The sequence below is a fragment of the Cryptotermes secundus genome, unplaced genomic scaffold (genome assembly GCF_002891405.2).
Source record: "Cryptotermes secundus unplaced genomic scaffold, Csec_1.0 scaffold595, whole genome shotgun sequence".
NCBI classification, from domain to species: domain Eukaryota; kingdom Metazoa; phylum Arthropoda; class Insecta; order Blattodea; family Kalotermitidae; genus Cryptotermes; species Cryptotermes secundus.
In genome coordinates, this window is record NW_019745088.1 from 582,450 (window position 1) to 598,537 (window position 16,088).

The following is a 16,088-nucleotide window of genomic DNA, read 5'->3' on the forward strand; positions in this document are numbered from 1 at the left end:
TATCCTACGAATCATCCTCACGACACGAGCAGAAACTCGGCTCTGTCCGATATTGTCCGATTTTAATCATGATTTGGAGTTTAACTTCTGAGTATCATATCACGAAAAACCTTTCAGCACTTCTAGAGGTGTCATATGCGGGCAGACATGGCGAGAACATTTTCGCAACGTTTCATTTCGACCGCGCTAAGGAATACAGGAGTTTAAAGCAATGCAGTGCGGAGTATGTGACATAGCAACGATGACTTTAATCCACTGATGATGAGCAGTTGTTGCTGGAAAATCTGAATAATATTCGCGCCCGAGATAGTACGAAAAGGAGCCCTGTTTCTCGTGTGTCTGCCTCATTCGTCCTGAAATGTGGTTGTAGCCGACGCTCGTAAGGATTCGTTTCCACAAAACTCGGGTGTCATCTCCTCTTACTTATGTATGATTTATTAAGCTGGAATCGTATTGCCTAGTCTGCAGTAGTCTTATACTCTGTCTGAGACATCTTTGAGGTGACGCCATACCTTCAATAGGCAACTTTACAGAAAAAAAAGCCCCGTGTGTTGAACGCGCTCTGAAACATGGCAGTTTCTGTTCCCATCGTGCGATGAAAGTAGAACTTAGCAAATTTATAATTATGACGTAACGATGTGTCATGAAGACGCTCCCTCAGACATGTTTTAGGCACAGTATAACTATACTAAGGAGTCGGGGTTCGATTCCCGGCAGAAGCGGAAATGTTTTCTATAGCGTCGAAACCCTCGTGACCACCTAGCCTCCCATCCAGTGGATACCAGACGTTACTAATTCGGGGGTAAAGCGACCGGGGAGTGAAGCTGACCACTCATCTCCATCTGGTGCCGAGATCAATAATACATAAAACTGTACCTTAATCCCCCACGTATTTTCATGGCCGTGCTATTACTGAAGCGCGGAGACAGGTTTCTTTCCAGATGTGCCATTTCAAACACTCCATGTCAGTTGTTTTAAAGCAGTCTCGCAGTATTTGCTTGGAGCATCTGAGATAAACCGCACACTTTTGTGCATTCGATCTCCGGGCAGAATTCGAAACTGGGTCTCCGGGAATTCTAACAACTCAACCTCGGAATTCCGTCAGTCTTCAGAACTGAATTCTGTTCACGCTCGGCGGTGGGCCTTTGTATGTTCTATAAAAATTGCACTACGTTTTTTATCCTAAAGTGAAGTTGTGCATTTTAAACAAGGTTCCATGGTGCGCCCGTTGTTCCGTCCGGCGGTTTGACGCCCGCACAAAATGCATAAATATTTCTGTGTCCAGGTCTGCCACGCAATGCAGAACTCCCTGCTGGCCCGCGTAATGCAGTTACACGCCGCGCACTGAAGATCCACATTTTTTCATGACGTTAATATAATTTTTTGATTGGGTGAGTTGGAGGCGCCATAACCTCTGTGTCAGAGTTACATACACCCGTGGTATGGGAGGCCAATACCAACCTTGCAAGCTCAGTGTAGCAACCTCGCGCCGCCTCGCCCTCTCTCCCGGTTTCTAACTGTGTGGTTGAGCGACTGGTTCGTTCTTTTGTTCACTGATGCAACCACTGAAGCAACCATTCCCTACAGTGAAGAGAGCGACGCATCGACTTGCTCACTGATTGGCTGTTTGGTTGACTGGATGCGGGAATAACTAATTGACCGTCTTGAGTTGCGTGCTGTCCCAGTGGTTGATTCGTTACCGCGATTGTCTCACTGGCTGAATAACTGGCTGACTCAAACTGATTGGCTGAGTGACCTGTTGATCTTGTAGCTGGCTGATCGATTCATTGATTGATTGAATTAACGCGCTACAGACCGACTCAGGCTGGTGGGCGAGTAAATAGTTGATCAAGTACCTATCTTTTCCTTGCTTGTCTGATTGATCTATTGAATGAATTCATTTCTTGCGTTGCAAGTAGTATTAGGTTGGATATTTAACGACGCTTTGAGCGTCGATGATAGAATGATTAATGAATATGGAGCCGTTGATGGAATTTGCAGAGAAAACTTGAAGTACTCGGAGAAAACTCGCCCTAATGCCACTTTGCCCACAAGTTTCAAGATGAAAGCTGTATATCCCTCCGAAACCTCGGTATCTTCTTATAAGACACAGCCGAGAAAACAGCAGTCTGCTAACATTGCTGTTTCTTCTTTCTCAAGACTGTACAAGAATGTTCAGCTAGGAGAGATTTCACCTCCTATTGAAACAGAAATATGTGATAAATTTCTTTCTTTTAAAAATTAAACTTTGTATCAAGATGGGATTAATAGGGAAATTTAGAAAATTAGAGTTGAACTCCTTGCGCCGGTTCCATATCGTCCATACCACACGCTCCATTCCTCCTGTCTTAATTTCCCAAGAAAGTAATAAAACATTACCACTGTTTTCTTCTTCTTTTTATTTTGTAAAGACTGCGGTTTTCGTTTCTCCAACTCCTCCCCTTCCGTTTGCAATCTTTCTATTTCTCTCTGTGCGGAAAAACTTCGTTGAAAAGTCGCAGTAGCATTCATTGTACAAATGCGGGGATGAAGCCAAAGCGAAAGAAAGTTTTCCTTTAATTACGTGCACCGGCTTGATAGTTCTCCATTTCACCGCATTGCTGCGCTGCAGTGAGCACGGGACCGATTTCATGGCTCGCTATATAAAGACGCCATTACTTTGAGGAGTGACATATTCTCGTTAAGTACAGAGGAGCGGTCTCTGCTGTCTCCATCTTCAGGATGGAAGACTAAACCAAGCAACCAGCAGCTAGGGAAGACGGACTACGGCACTGTTCTGATAGGGTAAAGGCAGGCAACTGCTACTGCTTACGCTAAAGGATCGGCCACACAGAGCGCTACGCTATGTTCGCTATGTACGCTATGTTCGCTATGTACGCTGTGTACACTCTGCGACACGCTAACATATGGAACATAGCGTACGTAGCGTGCGTCGCGTGCGTAGCGCTCTGTGTGGCCGAACCTTTATACTCATCTGGTTTAAAAGTACGCATCCTACCCACGTATTTGCCCTACCTTCCTGCATCCACCACTCTGTTTTCCTGAACGCCTCCATAATACCCACCACTTTTTAACCACGTAAAACATATAGAAGCAAGGGGCATTATGGGAATGGAAGATATACCAGATATTATCTTTGTAAGCGTCAAGTTCTTTCACTACGCATTTCGGGTTACCATAGCAACAAATGGTGGAGCATTCGCACGTTACTTGAACATAAGTTATGTAGTAGGGCTTTTTTATGTTTCAGTATATCGTGTCTATTCTGTGAGTATTGTTATTTTGTTGTGTATATCTGAAGCGTAGCATATTGTACAAATTGGTTATTTGTGCGTGTTATTCGAGGGAGATGACGTTAAGCGTCCGCCTCTACCTACCGTTCTATAACTTGCAGGTGTGGACAAGAAATGCGGCATAAAGCAGAAGAAGTTAACCGTACGAAAGCTAATGTAACAAATGGTCAGGATTCCGATACGAGTCTCAACGGCTGTTACATTATTAAAGGATATTTCTTTTGTGGCTAGTGGGGTGAGACTAAGTCCCTTGTACTGCGGCCACTTCTGGCCTATTGTACCAGCCCCAGGTGATAGGTGAGGGTGATTGTGGAGCAATTGGTGGAATGAAGATTGGCAGGGCAAACTGAAGTACTCGGAGAAAACCTGTCCCAGCGCCACTTTGTCCACCACAAATCCCACTTGACCAGACCCGGGATCGAACCCGGGCCGCCGCGGTGGGAAGCCAGCGAATAACCGCTTGAGCTATGGCGCGGCCTTTAGTAAAGGCTAAGAAATATCTCCACTGTTCAATGGTTGACTGAATTTCTTTAGACCCTTACAGACTTGCACATTTTCATGTCTTAAAGTCGGGAATAACAACATAACGGACTCGCAAATTTGTGAGCTGCACTTGACAGTGGCGCCATTTCTGAAATCCGGTAACCATGGTAATGACAGTAAGCCAAGTTGTACTTGATATTGGTCAAATGTGCATCGGCATATTCGGAAGAGCTGGCAACTGTCAGCAGGTGCAGAGACCCCGTGTCAGTCTGAGTTATTCGTGCAAGTGACTCCATCTTCCTAAGCCTGGCAGAAACAGGCCAAGTTTGAACACATTTTGAAATTCCCCTCGTCTGGACGCAGTAATGTTATAACTTAGGATTCCAGACGTCTGAAAACGACCCCCCCCCCCGCAATGGTCCTATTGTTTCCTGTCCCGCAATGTGGGGTGACTGACCCATTTTATTTGCGGGGCCAGTTTTCTTAAAGCGTTTTAATTGTCCCGCCTCCCTTTATCCCGCTGTTCTCTTGTTTTTACAATGTAACGAGCTCGAAGCGTACTGTCCTCTCACGCTTGTGTTCACTGTTCCGTTATCATTGCATGCACTTCCGACCGCCTCTGTGGTCTAGTCAGAGTTCTGTCTACATATACAAAGGTCCCGGGTTCGATTCCCGGCGCTACCAGATTTTCTGAGAAGTAGTGGGTCTGGAACGGGGTCCACTCAGCCTCATGAGGATAATTGAGGAGCTATTTCAAGGAAATAGAGGCTCCGGTCTAGAAAACCGAGATTAACGGCCGTGGGGATTCGTTGCGCTGACCACGCGACACCCTCTATCCGCTAAAGTTGGCGCTTACTTCGCCGAGAAGCGGCGGCGGCTCGGTCGGTATAGTCGGTATATAGTCGGTACTTGAATGAGTTAAGCACGGGGACAACTTATAACATTCATTATTATTTTTCGTTCCGTTTATTTCGTTTTCATTACATTATTTCCGCATTTATGTCGCTTCCAGGCCTTAACGTTTATCGCGGGTAATGTTTCGGAAGAGTGTGAAGGCAGAGAGAGGAGGAAGGAAGTACCGGAGATAATGGTAAAGGTGCATTTGTCTCCTAGCTTCGTTAATTGAAGTATGGCTTGGGAAGAAAATTAGAAACAAAAGAATAAGCGGGAGGAAATGAAGGAGAATTAGAGAAAGATGGAAGAAGGGATATGAAAGCGGGAGATGTGAAGGCCAAGACGAAGAGAGTGGGTAAGCGACGAAGATGAATTAAGAAGAAGGAGGGCAATATGAAGATGAGATGGAGGACAAGATGGGCGTGTGAACAGGAAGAAAACGAGACGTAGGAAGATGAGATAAAGGAGGAAGGAAGGAGGATAAAGAGGCTGAAAAACGAAGTCTTCCTGTTCTAAATATTGACGTCTTCGTAATGCCGTGGGTCTGAATAGGAAAGGTTAAGTTATCCCTGTGCTTAACTAATTAAGCACTATGCCATGAAGGCGTATGGGGAAGTGGATGTATAGATCCACTTATTTTGACCCCGGCACTATTTGAAGATGAGTGTCACCTTTACGCCCCGGCCGATTTACCCTCCGGGGAAAGAGGTCCCGGTACCTATTGGATAGATGCTGAGTGGGCCCCAGAGCCGGTCTCGACGGCATGGATAAGTTAAAACTCTTTCCCCCACCGGGACTTGAACCCCGCCCCCTTGGTCAGCCACCCCGTAGCCAGTCGCTATACCTACAGCGCTATCCCGTCTGGGTCTGAATAGAATATGGTAATTTATGTACTTACTTTTCGTTTCTCCATTCGCTGTTTTTGTCCTTTTTTCCGTTCTGCCCTTTCTTATTTCGTTTATTTTTTCTTTTACTCCATGTTTTTCTTATTTCCTCCATTGCAATTCTTTCTTCCGACAGACAGACATCTAGACCGTGCCCCTGTAGCGAACCCTGACTTATAACCGAGACCGAAGTTCAAGACTCGAAACGAAGACGTTCGGACCAGAAATTCGGAATTTTCCCCGTGTTTCTGAAGACGGTATCTCCTCTACCCTGACGATGGACCAGACTGCACTTCGCCAGGAGACGGCGGCCTGTGGTAACTGCCCCAACAAACGCCACTGCTGCAGAGGTGTACGTAATGCAGGAACATTCCTTCTTATGGTGGAGTGGAGTGTCCATTCCAGGATGAAGCCCCATGAAATGACCAGTCAGGTCTTGCTGACAGTACAGTATGGTTGGCTGGTTGGCCCGAGGGCGGGGGGGGGGGGCTGGAACCGGTCANCAACCGGTCAACGGCAGCGTCGGACACAGATTTATCACCGTCGTCGCCGCAACTTGTTCTTTATACCACTGTCAGTTGGGGTGGGTCGCCACCAGCCCGTCGGCTTTCTTGCACAGCAGAAACAAGTGTCTAGCAGGACACCTCCAAAATCCTCAGCACAGTTTTGGCGTTCTGCGGTGACAATGAAGATTGCTGTCCTGTGGGATGCGGCGCCTTGCAGTCTGGTAGATAATTACTAATGCAGGAACTCATTCTCTCCATCTTGCTCTGTCTTAATCCACATAGAAATATGGAGCACGCGGTAACGTAGTTGGTTGAGGCTACAAGCCGGAAGGTCGCTGGTTCGATTCCCGATGAAGTCATTGGATTCTTTAATTGATCTAATACTTACAGCAGCATTATGGCCTTTGGGTCTACTCAGCCTCTAACAGAAATGAGTACCAGGAATCTTCCTGAGGGTAAAGGACGACCAGCGCGTAAGGCTGAGAACCTCATCGCCATCTGTGAACCGATATTCTAGAGAAAATGTGGGAGCCTCGACGTCTCACAACCCTATGTGCCTCCACTGCCTGTTACAGGGATAGCTTTACATTTTTTTTACATAGAATACCATCACTCAGAGAATAGACGCGATACACTGAAACAAAAGACCCGGTACATACTTTACGATCATGCAACGTGTTAAGGCTAAACAGTTCGTTGCTATGGTAAGCCGAATTAGGTAATGACAGATAAATCTGACCCTTAGAAAGCAGTTTAATGTACAGAGAGTAAAGTTGTATTAAGGGGTAAGTAAGTTGCACGCCCCTGGTCTAGAAATGGCATTGACATTCGCGAGAAGAGGGTTAATTGTTTCGGCGCGATAATCTGAGTCGAACATCCGCTGAATGTTGGTCCGCTCTCAGACAACGGCCGGCGTTGAGTTCTGTTGTACGTTTAAATATAACTGAAGGGTTTTCAATAGCAGAAGTTTGTTTTTCATCGAACTTCCGGAGAATTGTTTTCCCTCAAATTAAACCGAAGTTACATTATGTTAAAGGCTGTAAACTGCAAAAGTCCATTGAAACTTCAGAGCGCGAATCATTCATTCATACTTTTGTTTGTTTACTTTTCTCTTCCCCTTCGTTTTATCATTTCCCGCGTTGTGTTTATTTGTTCGTACCTTCGAAGTCGAGTTGGTTCATTGGTTGGGCCGCGCCATAGCTCAAGCGGTTAGTCGCTGGCTTCCCACCGCGGCGTCCGCGTTCGATCCCAGGTCTGGTCAAGTGGGATTTGTGGTGGACATAGTAACGCTAGGGCAGGTTTTCTCCAAGTACTTCGGCTTCCCCTGCCAATCTTCGTTCCACCAATTGCTCCTCAATCACCCTCACCTATCATCTGTGGCTGGTACGATAGGCCAGAAGTGGCCGCAGTACAAGGGACTTAGTCCCACCCCACTAGCATTAAAAAAATAGTTCATTGGGTATAGTAGTCAGGTCACGGGTTTGAAGACTGACTTGGGAGTTCCATCACCTCCAGAAGCAAAGATTTTGTAGCGTCCAGACCAGCTGTGGGGTGAACCCAGCCTCCTATCCAATGCGCACAGGGGTTCATTTCTCAGGATAATGGGGCAGGATGGGAAACTGACCACTCACCTCCAGCTAGTGCCGTGGTCAAGAAGAATGCATGGTGCTATACTCACACTCCTCCATACGTCTTCATGGTGTCGTGTAGTACAGGAACAGCTTTACTTTTACTTCTTATTGATCACTTTCCTTCAGTCCTTTTTTGCCATTTCCTTTACTTTCTTTTTCATCTTAATTTCTTTTCTCTCATTCATAGCTTCTTTTATATCGTTTCTTATTTATGGTTTTCCTTTTCCCGATGTTTTCTTAGTGTCCGTGCTCTTAGTCCTAGCCGTTCTCAGCAGAATTCTCAGTGCATTTGGTGCGCCACCGTCCCTCCCTCCAACAATGCACTGCAACCACTGCCCCGCTACTGTTTGCCAATCTTTGTTCACGCACACCCAAAGACCAGATTGAAAAATACTTTCCGTTTGTCTTCTACTTTTCTTACTCGTTTATTATGTTCTTTCTTCCTAGTTTTTCTTTTTTTCTCCCTTCTTACGCCCTATCTTTTCGCTTTGTATACTCTTCTTTCTAAATTCACCTATTTTCAACTCTTCTTTTCGTCTTTGTTTCCTCCTGTCCCTGGCTCTCATCTGTGAGCAGTTTATGTACGTTGTGGGTTCTGTACGAAGCTGTTGTTTTGTTGCAGGCGTGTAACGAGTTCACGACGCACGTGATGAACCTGCTGCGGGAGCAGTCTCGGACGCGCCCCATCACCCCCAAGGAGATAGAGCGCATGGTGCAGATTATCCACAAGAAGTTCTCGTCCATCCAGATGCAGCTGAAGCAGAGCACGTGTGAGGCCGTCATGATCCTGCGCTCGAGGTTCCTGGACGCCAGGTAAATCAGAATCCAGCCCGTTCCCGCGGATTTGGGCGCCGGCAGGTGGGGGGGTGATCAAAATAAAAAAAAAGTCAGCTGGTGCCATTCATTATCATCATCATTGGAGAAACAGCCCTTCTTGAGACACAGCCTTCTTTACAAGATCTGCCGGATTTCTCATTCGGTTTTCACGTCTTTGGATTTCGTAGGAATATTTTTTTTTACAGAGCAAGGTTGTCAGCCATAATTCTAACCCCAAAACTGGAAGACCAGGTCCCTGTTTTTATTCCCTCCAGTGACAAGATGGCCCAGTTTTACTCCCAAGCACCGGGTTCCCTTTTCGTCGCCTTCTACGACTCGCAGGGCTACGGTGGAGGTATTGTAACCAGCCTCCACACTGGAGACAGAAGTTAAAATTATTCTTAAGCTAATTCATAACCATATAATCCGAAATGTAAGGCGATTCCATATTCTTTCAGTGAGAAAAATTAATTTTTTACGAAATTAAATATGTCAGTTAGTTAAGAGGGTTGGAAGAAGGAAGAAGTAAAAAGGATAATTGTAATGAATGGATAAATAAATTCGAAATCTAATACCTAAAATATAATTCTATCAATTCAAAAAAAATATTAGAATTAGCTACTAGAACTCCCTGGTCATCTTATACTAATTTATTCGTAACGACCCGAAATTAAAGGAACCCCCACACCTTTTCTGAGAAGCAGGATTTTGAAATAAACGTCGCTTAACGTTCAAGCTAATACGGTATTGTATTATATGGAGATCGGCGAAACTCTTAGGAGGATTCGTAAAAATATTCATAAACAGCTTTAAATAAGTTTCTAACATTATCAGGCTTCCTCCCTTTGAAAATACCCTGTCCGGGCCCATGTCCACTTAAGCAACTTATTTAATTATTTCGACAGAGTACTGACACATATACTCGTATGCAGTGATTCTAGATGGGGGTGTAACTGGTGAATGAATTTATTGTCCACTTACAGACACGACTCGGAACTACAAGCACTTACAGCGCCACCGCTAGTCTCCACAATTCGCCAGCCGTTCCCTGGCAACGGCTTCTAACATTGGAGATTCTTCAGCCTTACGCACTCAAGTCCTTTCTTCACAGACTCCCATACAGAACTCTCTCGGTTGCTCCAGTTTTATTCCCTATAACTCCTCGGCACGGTCATCGCAGACAACACCGTTCATCCTCGTATGCATATCCATTGCCTCAGGAACATATTTAAGGATCCGTTTCCTAGTACCTGCCGTCCGTTCATGCTTATTAAGAATCCCCTGCTTAGCAACGCAGTTCCGTTTTCTGTTTCCCGGCCGTTACCTAGAAGCGAATGTTGTTTCAGAGCCGTTCTCTAGCAACGGCTGTTTCCCTGGCTCCACCGTTCTTGGTTTGAGCAAATATGCCACATATATAATGTATTCTGCCATCTGGTCCTCTCCACTTCGGAATTATTTCTGAAACGAGACCAGTCATTGCGCAGGGGCAGTTCGTTCCAGGCTTTCACTGACATTCGATGCTGAAATTACAGTATTTGCGAGTTATGAAGTTCTCAGTTCAGTGACTCTGAATATTTTTTTATTATTATTATTGCTAGTGGGGTGGGACTAATCCCTTCCACTGCGGCCACTTTGGCCTATTGTACCCGCCCCAGATGATAGGTGAGGGTGGTTGTGGAGCAATTGGTGGAATGAAGATTGGCAGGGGAAACCGAAATACTCGGAGGAAACCTTCCTCAGCGCCACTTTGTCCACCACAAATTCCACTTGACCAGACCCCGGGATCGAACCCGGGCCGCCGCGGTGGGAAGCCAGCGACTAGCCGCTTGAGCTATGGCGTGGCCGACTATGACGATTAATGTCTTCTTAGGTGTGGCACCAACTGTTTTCGTAAATCCGACGTTTCAGAGGAACATGCTGCCTCCACTAGACTACACAGAACCACATATAAGAAGATGAAATCTTGTAATAATTTTTATTTATATATTTATTTATTTATGGCAAGCGAAGCTATCCGTTCTTCACTTTGGAATGTGGTTGAATTTCAGCTGACTTTATTCTAGGACGTGCAGGTTCCAATGCTTCAAATCTCCAGGAAGGCCCNTACGTGTATGTGCAGAAAACATCTGAATAACAATTTGTATAGCATTGAGAACACAGAACTGTCCATGCGCTTGGTGGCGGGGAGAGACCTTGAAAAGCTGATATTGGCAGATAATATTGTGACATCATTCCCGAAAGCCAGAATAGTTGATTGCTAGGCAAAGGCTCGGTAAACATATTCCCGCGGAAGTGAACGCGTACAATAGAAGAGCGTTGTTTTTTTTATCCGCGCTGCACTCGTTGTTGCGCAACAGTGCAATAAACACATCGCGGCAGCAGTGAATCAAAACGCAACAATAGAGGAAGCAGAGTTTTCTGTGGGGTCCGCTCCGAGGCTATATAACGAGGATCTCACGCACCTAAATGCACACCAGTCCGCTACTTGCAAACGGCTTTCAACGTTCCGTATGTATACGATTATATAACAAAATTGTGCAGACGACAAGCAGAAGTCATACAAAATCATGATAATGAAGATGTTCGCGGTACAGGACAAGGTGAATCCAGTCACAGAAAATATAAGAGGCTTAAACTTGCCGGTGGTCAAGCTTATGACCGTTCAAAGGACTAAGTTTTCATTGTAGCATAAGATCTGTAAGTTAGGCATGATCTGCTCTGTAAAGCCTGTACCGACAGAGGACTTGTGTGTAAAGCAAAAGGAAGAGTTTCCGATAACATGTTATATGTGCGAAATATACACTTGACGAAAGGTCGTCAAGAGTTCAGTTGGAAAAAAAAAATCTCTGGTCGTGACTCTCAAGGGGCCTGATGCCAAGACGAACTGATTGGCGGTAACCCGCCAGTCGTAAGTAACTGTGACCCTGACTACAATTAGAATTGAGTTCCGGAGTTGGCAGTTGGCAGAATAATTGAGCAGACTTCATAGTGTGCTACAATAACAGTGAGACCGTTATGAATCCGTTACTAGGATACGACTAATGAAAAGTGATGACTGTAGTGTGTGTATAATGGTGAATTGTATAGTGTGTAGATCAGCGATAGCGCTGTAATTAATTGTATTGCGTAGAGGTGTGTATAAGGTGTCAGTAAATCCAATCACCCAGTCCAAAACCCGTCTATAAGTCACGCACACCCCCTTCACGTGACAGTATTTATTACGATTAGTCTTAATCTGTTTACTTTACTGCGATATTTATGTAGACTATACGGCGTCAAGAGGTAATGAGTGATGAATTAGAATTTGGAAGAAATTATCATGGTTTAATTGATGTACTCTCCAGTCATTTGCCCGGTCTGAGGAAAACGACGAAGAATCCTAGGCAGAATACCCTGTCGCCTCACCGGGATTCGAAACCGAGCTCCTCCCGAATATGGGGTCCCGGGATAGCCAGTGGTTACTGGATAGACGGCTGAGGGGTCGGAGTTCGAGTCCCGGTGGGGCTAAGATTCTTCTCTTCTCCACGTCGTCTAAACCGGTTCAGGGGCCCACCCAGCCTACCTTCCAATGTGTACCGGGGGGTAAAGCGGCCGGTACGTTGAGCTCCACACTCACATTCAACTAGTGCCGACGTGAAGAATACATGGCTCTATACATTAATTCCCCCATACATCTTCATGGCTTAGTATTTAATTAGTTAAGCACAGGGACAGCTACATTTTTACCCGAATATGATCCTAAGGCGCTTCATCCCTGCTTCATGCTGGTTTCTTTCTGGGCTTACCCTTCAGCCGTGAAGGTGAAGGCGACATTTTACTCCGAAACGTCTGTTGACTTTCAACTAATTATACGGTAGATTCTAAAGGGTTCTGACGATGAAAAATATCCAAAACCCCAGTAATTCTGTGTAATTGTACGGTGTTACTGCCCAGAGGGTAGAACTCCTTAAGATCAGTGTTTCTCAACCGCCGGGCCGTGGCATCAATTTTACCGGGCCGCGGTCTCTCAAGGTTGAGATAGATATCTGTTTAGTTACACATTCAGTCCGTTTAGTGTGCTGATTGTCTAAATCAGTCAGTTTTATTTTCGCTAGGCAGTGGCTGTCTCAGCTCGCATATAAATTTGTTGCATTTTGTTTCGCCTCGCCACACGAAATGAGCAACCCGTCGTTGCAGCTACAGAGGGATAAAGCGGCATCGGTGCGCTGCAGGGAGGCCCTCCACACCACGTGGCCACGATATATAGCACCCCCCTCCTCCGCAACATCTACATAAATGCCTCTATTTGTATGCAAATTGGCCCTGCAAAGGTACGTGGTTCTGTGTTAAAATTTGAGCAAAATCTTACGCGTTCCTGCGGCAATATTTATCCTCCCGCCTTCAAGTTTCGTTTCTGTGCGTAACATAAACTCGCGTTTCGTGTCCTTAACCCGTGAACGGAAATTGATGAAACACATTTAGCAGTGATAAGCTAACCTCTGTACGGAATTATGAGATGAGCCGTGTTATTGCTGCCAATAAATTCTGTTTGTCTGGACGTTCCAGGTTCGACTCACGGCAAGAACAGTGGGACCTTCCTGTTCAGTGCTATGACAATTGCCTGTCGAATGAATACCAGATGGTGAAATGAGTACAGCGCGAACCTGATCACTCACATGTATCCAATTGCAGAGGTCAAGAGTGAGCGTTAACATGACGCCCTCCATACGCCTTCATGGCATAGTTTCTATTCAGAATTCCAACGTAACTCTGTCTTTTTTTTATGCATGATTTGTGTAAAGTGAATAAAATGTTATAGCATAATGGGTGCCGTGTGTTTGTATTTTTCAGTACGCGAACTACTGAACAGATCTCAGTTAATTTTGGTACCGGGGGGTCTGTAATGAAACATACCGGACATATGTTTAAGTTCAGGCTACGCCATAGCTCAAGCGGTTAGTCGCTGGCTTCCCACCCCGGCGGCCTGGGTTCGATCCCGGGTCTGGTCAAGTGGGATTTGTGGAGGACAAAGTGGCGCTGGGGCGAGTTTTCTCCGAGTACTTCGGTTTCCCCTGTCAATCTTCATTCCACTAAATTCTCCATCATTATAATCACCCGCAGGCTACAATAGGCCAATCAGTGACCGCCGTGCCGAATGGACCCAGTTGGACTCCACCCCCCACTAAGCGAATTAAAAAAAAGTTTTTGTTCACATTGGTCACTTGAAGTTTAAATCGAAGTTTACTGGTAATTTTCTCAAGAATTTTCGCATTGTAGGTCTGCGTGAAGTTACTGCGTGACTCTAATATACGTACGTTTTGTTTGATATGTTCGTAGCTGTTGGCATGCTGAATATTTAACTAAGTAGGCAACATAGAAGAAAACATTTCAGACTTCTTGCCGAGCTACCGAGATGTTCCTCTATAGATTAGCTGCAGACTGGTTCTCCCCATCTCTGACCTAGTTCCAGTGGGTTTCGACCCCGAATTTGTTATCACGGCTACCCCAGTCTTAATATAAAGTAGTGTAATGTCCGTTGAAAATTCAGCGGAAAGTCTTGTTTCAGCTCTTTCGCAGAGATTTGCGTCATCTGAGAGCGCAAGCATACATGGGAAACAAATTTTAAATCGAATTCCCTTGGGGTGTATATACGTATGATGTACGTGTCTGTGGTACTTAAGGTAGTTTGACGATTGACACCATCTGTCGGCCACTGAGAGTAACTGCGTCTTGTCATACAGTAAAACAAACAAACAAACATATCAGAGAGCTGTTATATGTATGAGGTATTCTCTTAACACTGTTTTACTAGCAGAAAGTTAGCCAAGTTTGCTGTATGTAACTGCTAGACTCAACTGAAGAAATAACCCGTAAATTTAACACAGGCGTGACACTTTTCTCTATTGATTTCTATTTGATATATCTTGTTCTGTTAGTAGCCTTTATTTCCGTGGTAAATCACAATTATATTTACAGAATTACTGGGCTTTTTGGACTTTATTCATCGTGCGGAATAAAAATCCAAAAACCCAGTAATTCTGTATGTTACCCACCATCGTCCGAACCCTTTAGAATCTACAATTTGTATTGTTGGAAAGATCCTTATAGTTTGGATTAAATTTCAACAAATGGCAGGGGATCTTGGCGTTCACTGATGATGTCAACGTAGGCCGTGTCATAGCTCAGGCGGTTAGTCGCCGGCTTCCCTCCGCGGCGGCCTGACTTCGAGCCCAGGTCAGGTCATATGGTATTTGTGGTGGACAAAGTGGCACTGGGATAGGTTTTCTCCGAGTACTGAGGTTTCTCTTCCCAGTTGTTATTCCACCGAGTGGCTCCACATTCATCCTCTGTCATTAGGCCAGTTAGTGGCCGACGTACCAAGCGGACTCAGTCTCACCCCACCCCAAGAAACTTAAAAAGAGTTCTCAACGTAAATCCATCCTGTAATTCCCACTGTCTGTAAGCGAGTTATTTCGTGAGCAGCTCTGAAAGTGTTATGTAGGTGTGATAGCACTGTGAAACTGTTTGTATCGTGTAGGAAGGCTGTGATGTTGAGGCAAGAGATGGGCCCGTAATCTGAAGATACGTGGTTCGCCCTGTATACAGACACATCCATTGCCTGCCGGGTTTAGAAGAGGAAAAGAAAAAGGGATATGTACTTCCTGCGCCCCACAGAACACATAAACCGTGAAATCGGCACGTTGTTACGCTGTGTTAGCCTCAAACCCTGAGCTCTTCTTTATTGTTATCTGTCCTTGGTTCTATATCTCATATTTTATCCCTTCCTCTTCTTTCGCCTCGCCCCATTTCTTTTGTAGATTCATATATTTATGTGAAATCGTGTTTAGAATGTTGAATAAAACCCGAATCTGACAAGCCACAGTGACAGATACCTTGCTACAGTCGTTCTGGGGTTTGAATTCCAGATCTTGTGAATGAAATTATCAATAATAACTACAATATACGTGTTATATGAGGCACTATGCAACAAGCCGGAAGGTCGCGGGTTTCGATCCCCAATGAGGTGTTTTTTTTTTAATTTACCTAATCCTTCCGGCCTCAATATGACCCTGGGGTGATTGAGCCTATAACAGAAATGAGTACCAGGAATCTTCCTGGGGGCTAAAGGGCGGCCGACACGTAAGGCTGACAGCCTCATCGCCATCTGTGAGCCGACTATCTATAGAAAATTTGGGAGCCTCAACGTCTCACAACCCTACGGGCCTCCACGGCCTGTCGTAGGGATAGCTTTTATATACGTTTTATATTGAGGCATTTTCATCTTCCAAGCAAACAATGGAAGCTGCTAAAGACTGTTTACTGTATGCTAGAATACGACGTTGCGTATTATGGTCAAAATCTACAGATGTTTCGGAGGAACGTATTTCCTTCTTCAGGATAGAAAAGTAAGCCAAGCGAGCAGCAGGCAGAACGTGCATCATGTCTAATTAGTATTCTGGGATGGATGAACCGAATACATGTTGTTTTAATCAGTTCGGATGAAAATGTAAGTTTAAGTGCCAAGTATCGAAAATTTGTACCTTTAATAAAAGAGTTGATTCTGACAGCATACGGCATCTGTTGGCCTTTGTCTGAACTGCT

At 45.1% G+C, this 16,088-nt stretch overlaps 1 protein-coding gene across 7 annotated transcripts in view; it reads left to right on the top strand.

Annotated features, from left to right (window-relative positions):
* Positions 1-16,088, top strand: part of LOC111874916 (homeobox protein extradenticle) — a 592,846-nt gene that overhangs the window by 492,805 nt on the left and 83,953 nt on the right. For all 7 annotated transcript variants that reach the window (XM_023870785.2, XM_023870786.2, XM_023870787.2 and 4 more), the window contains one exon: positions 8,314-8,504. In XM_023870785.2, the coding sequence (XP_023726553.1) occupies positions 8,314-8,504 (191 nt within the window). The remainder of the gene's footprint in view (positions 1-8,313; positions 8,505-16,088) is intronic.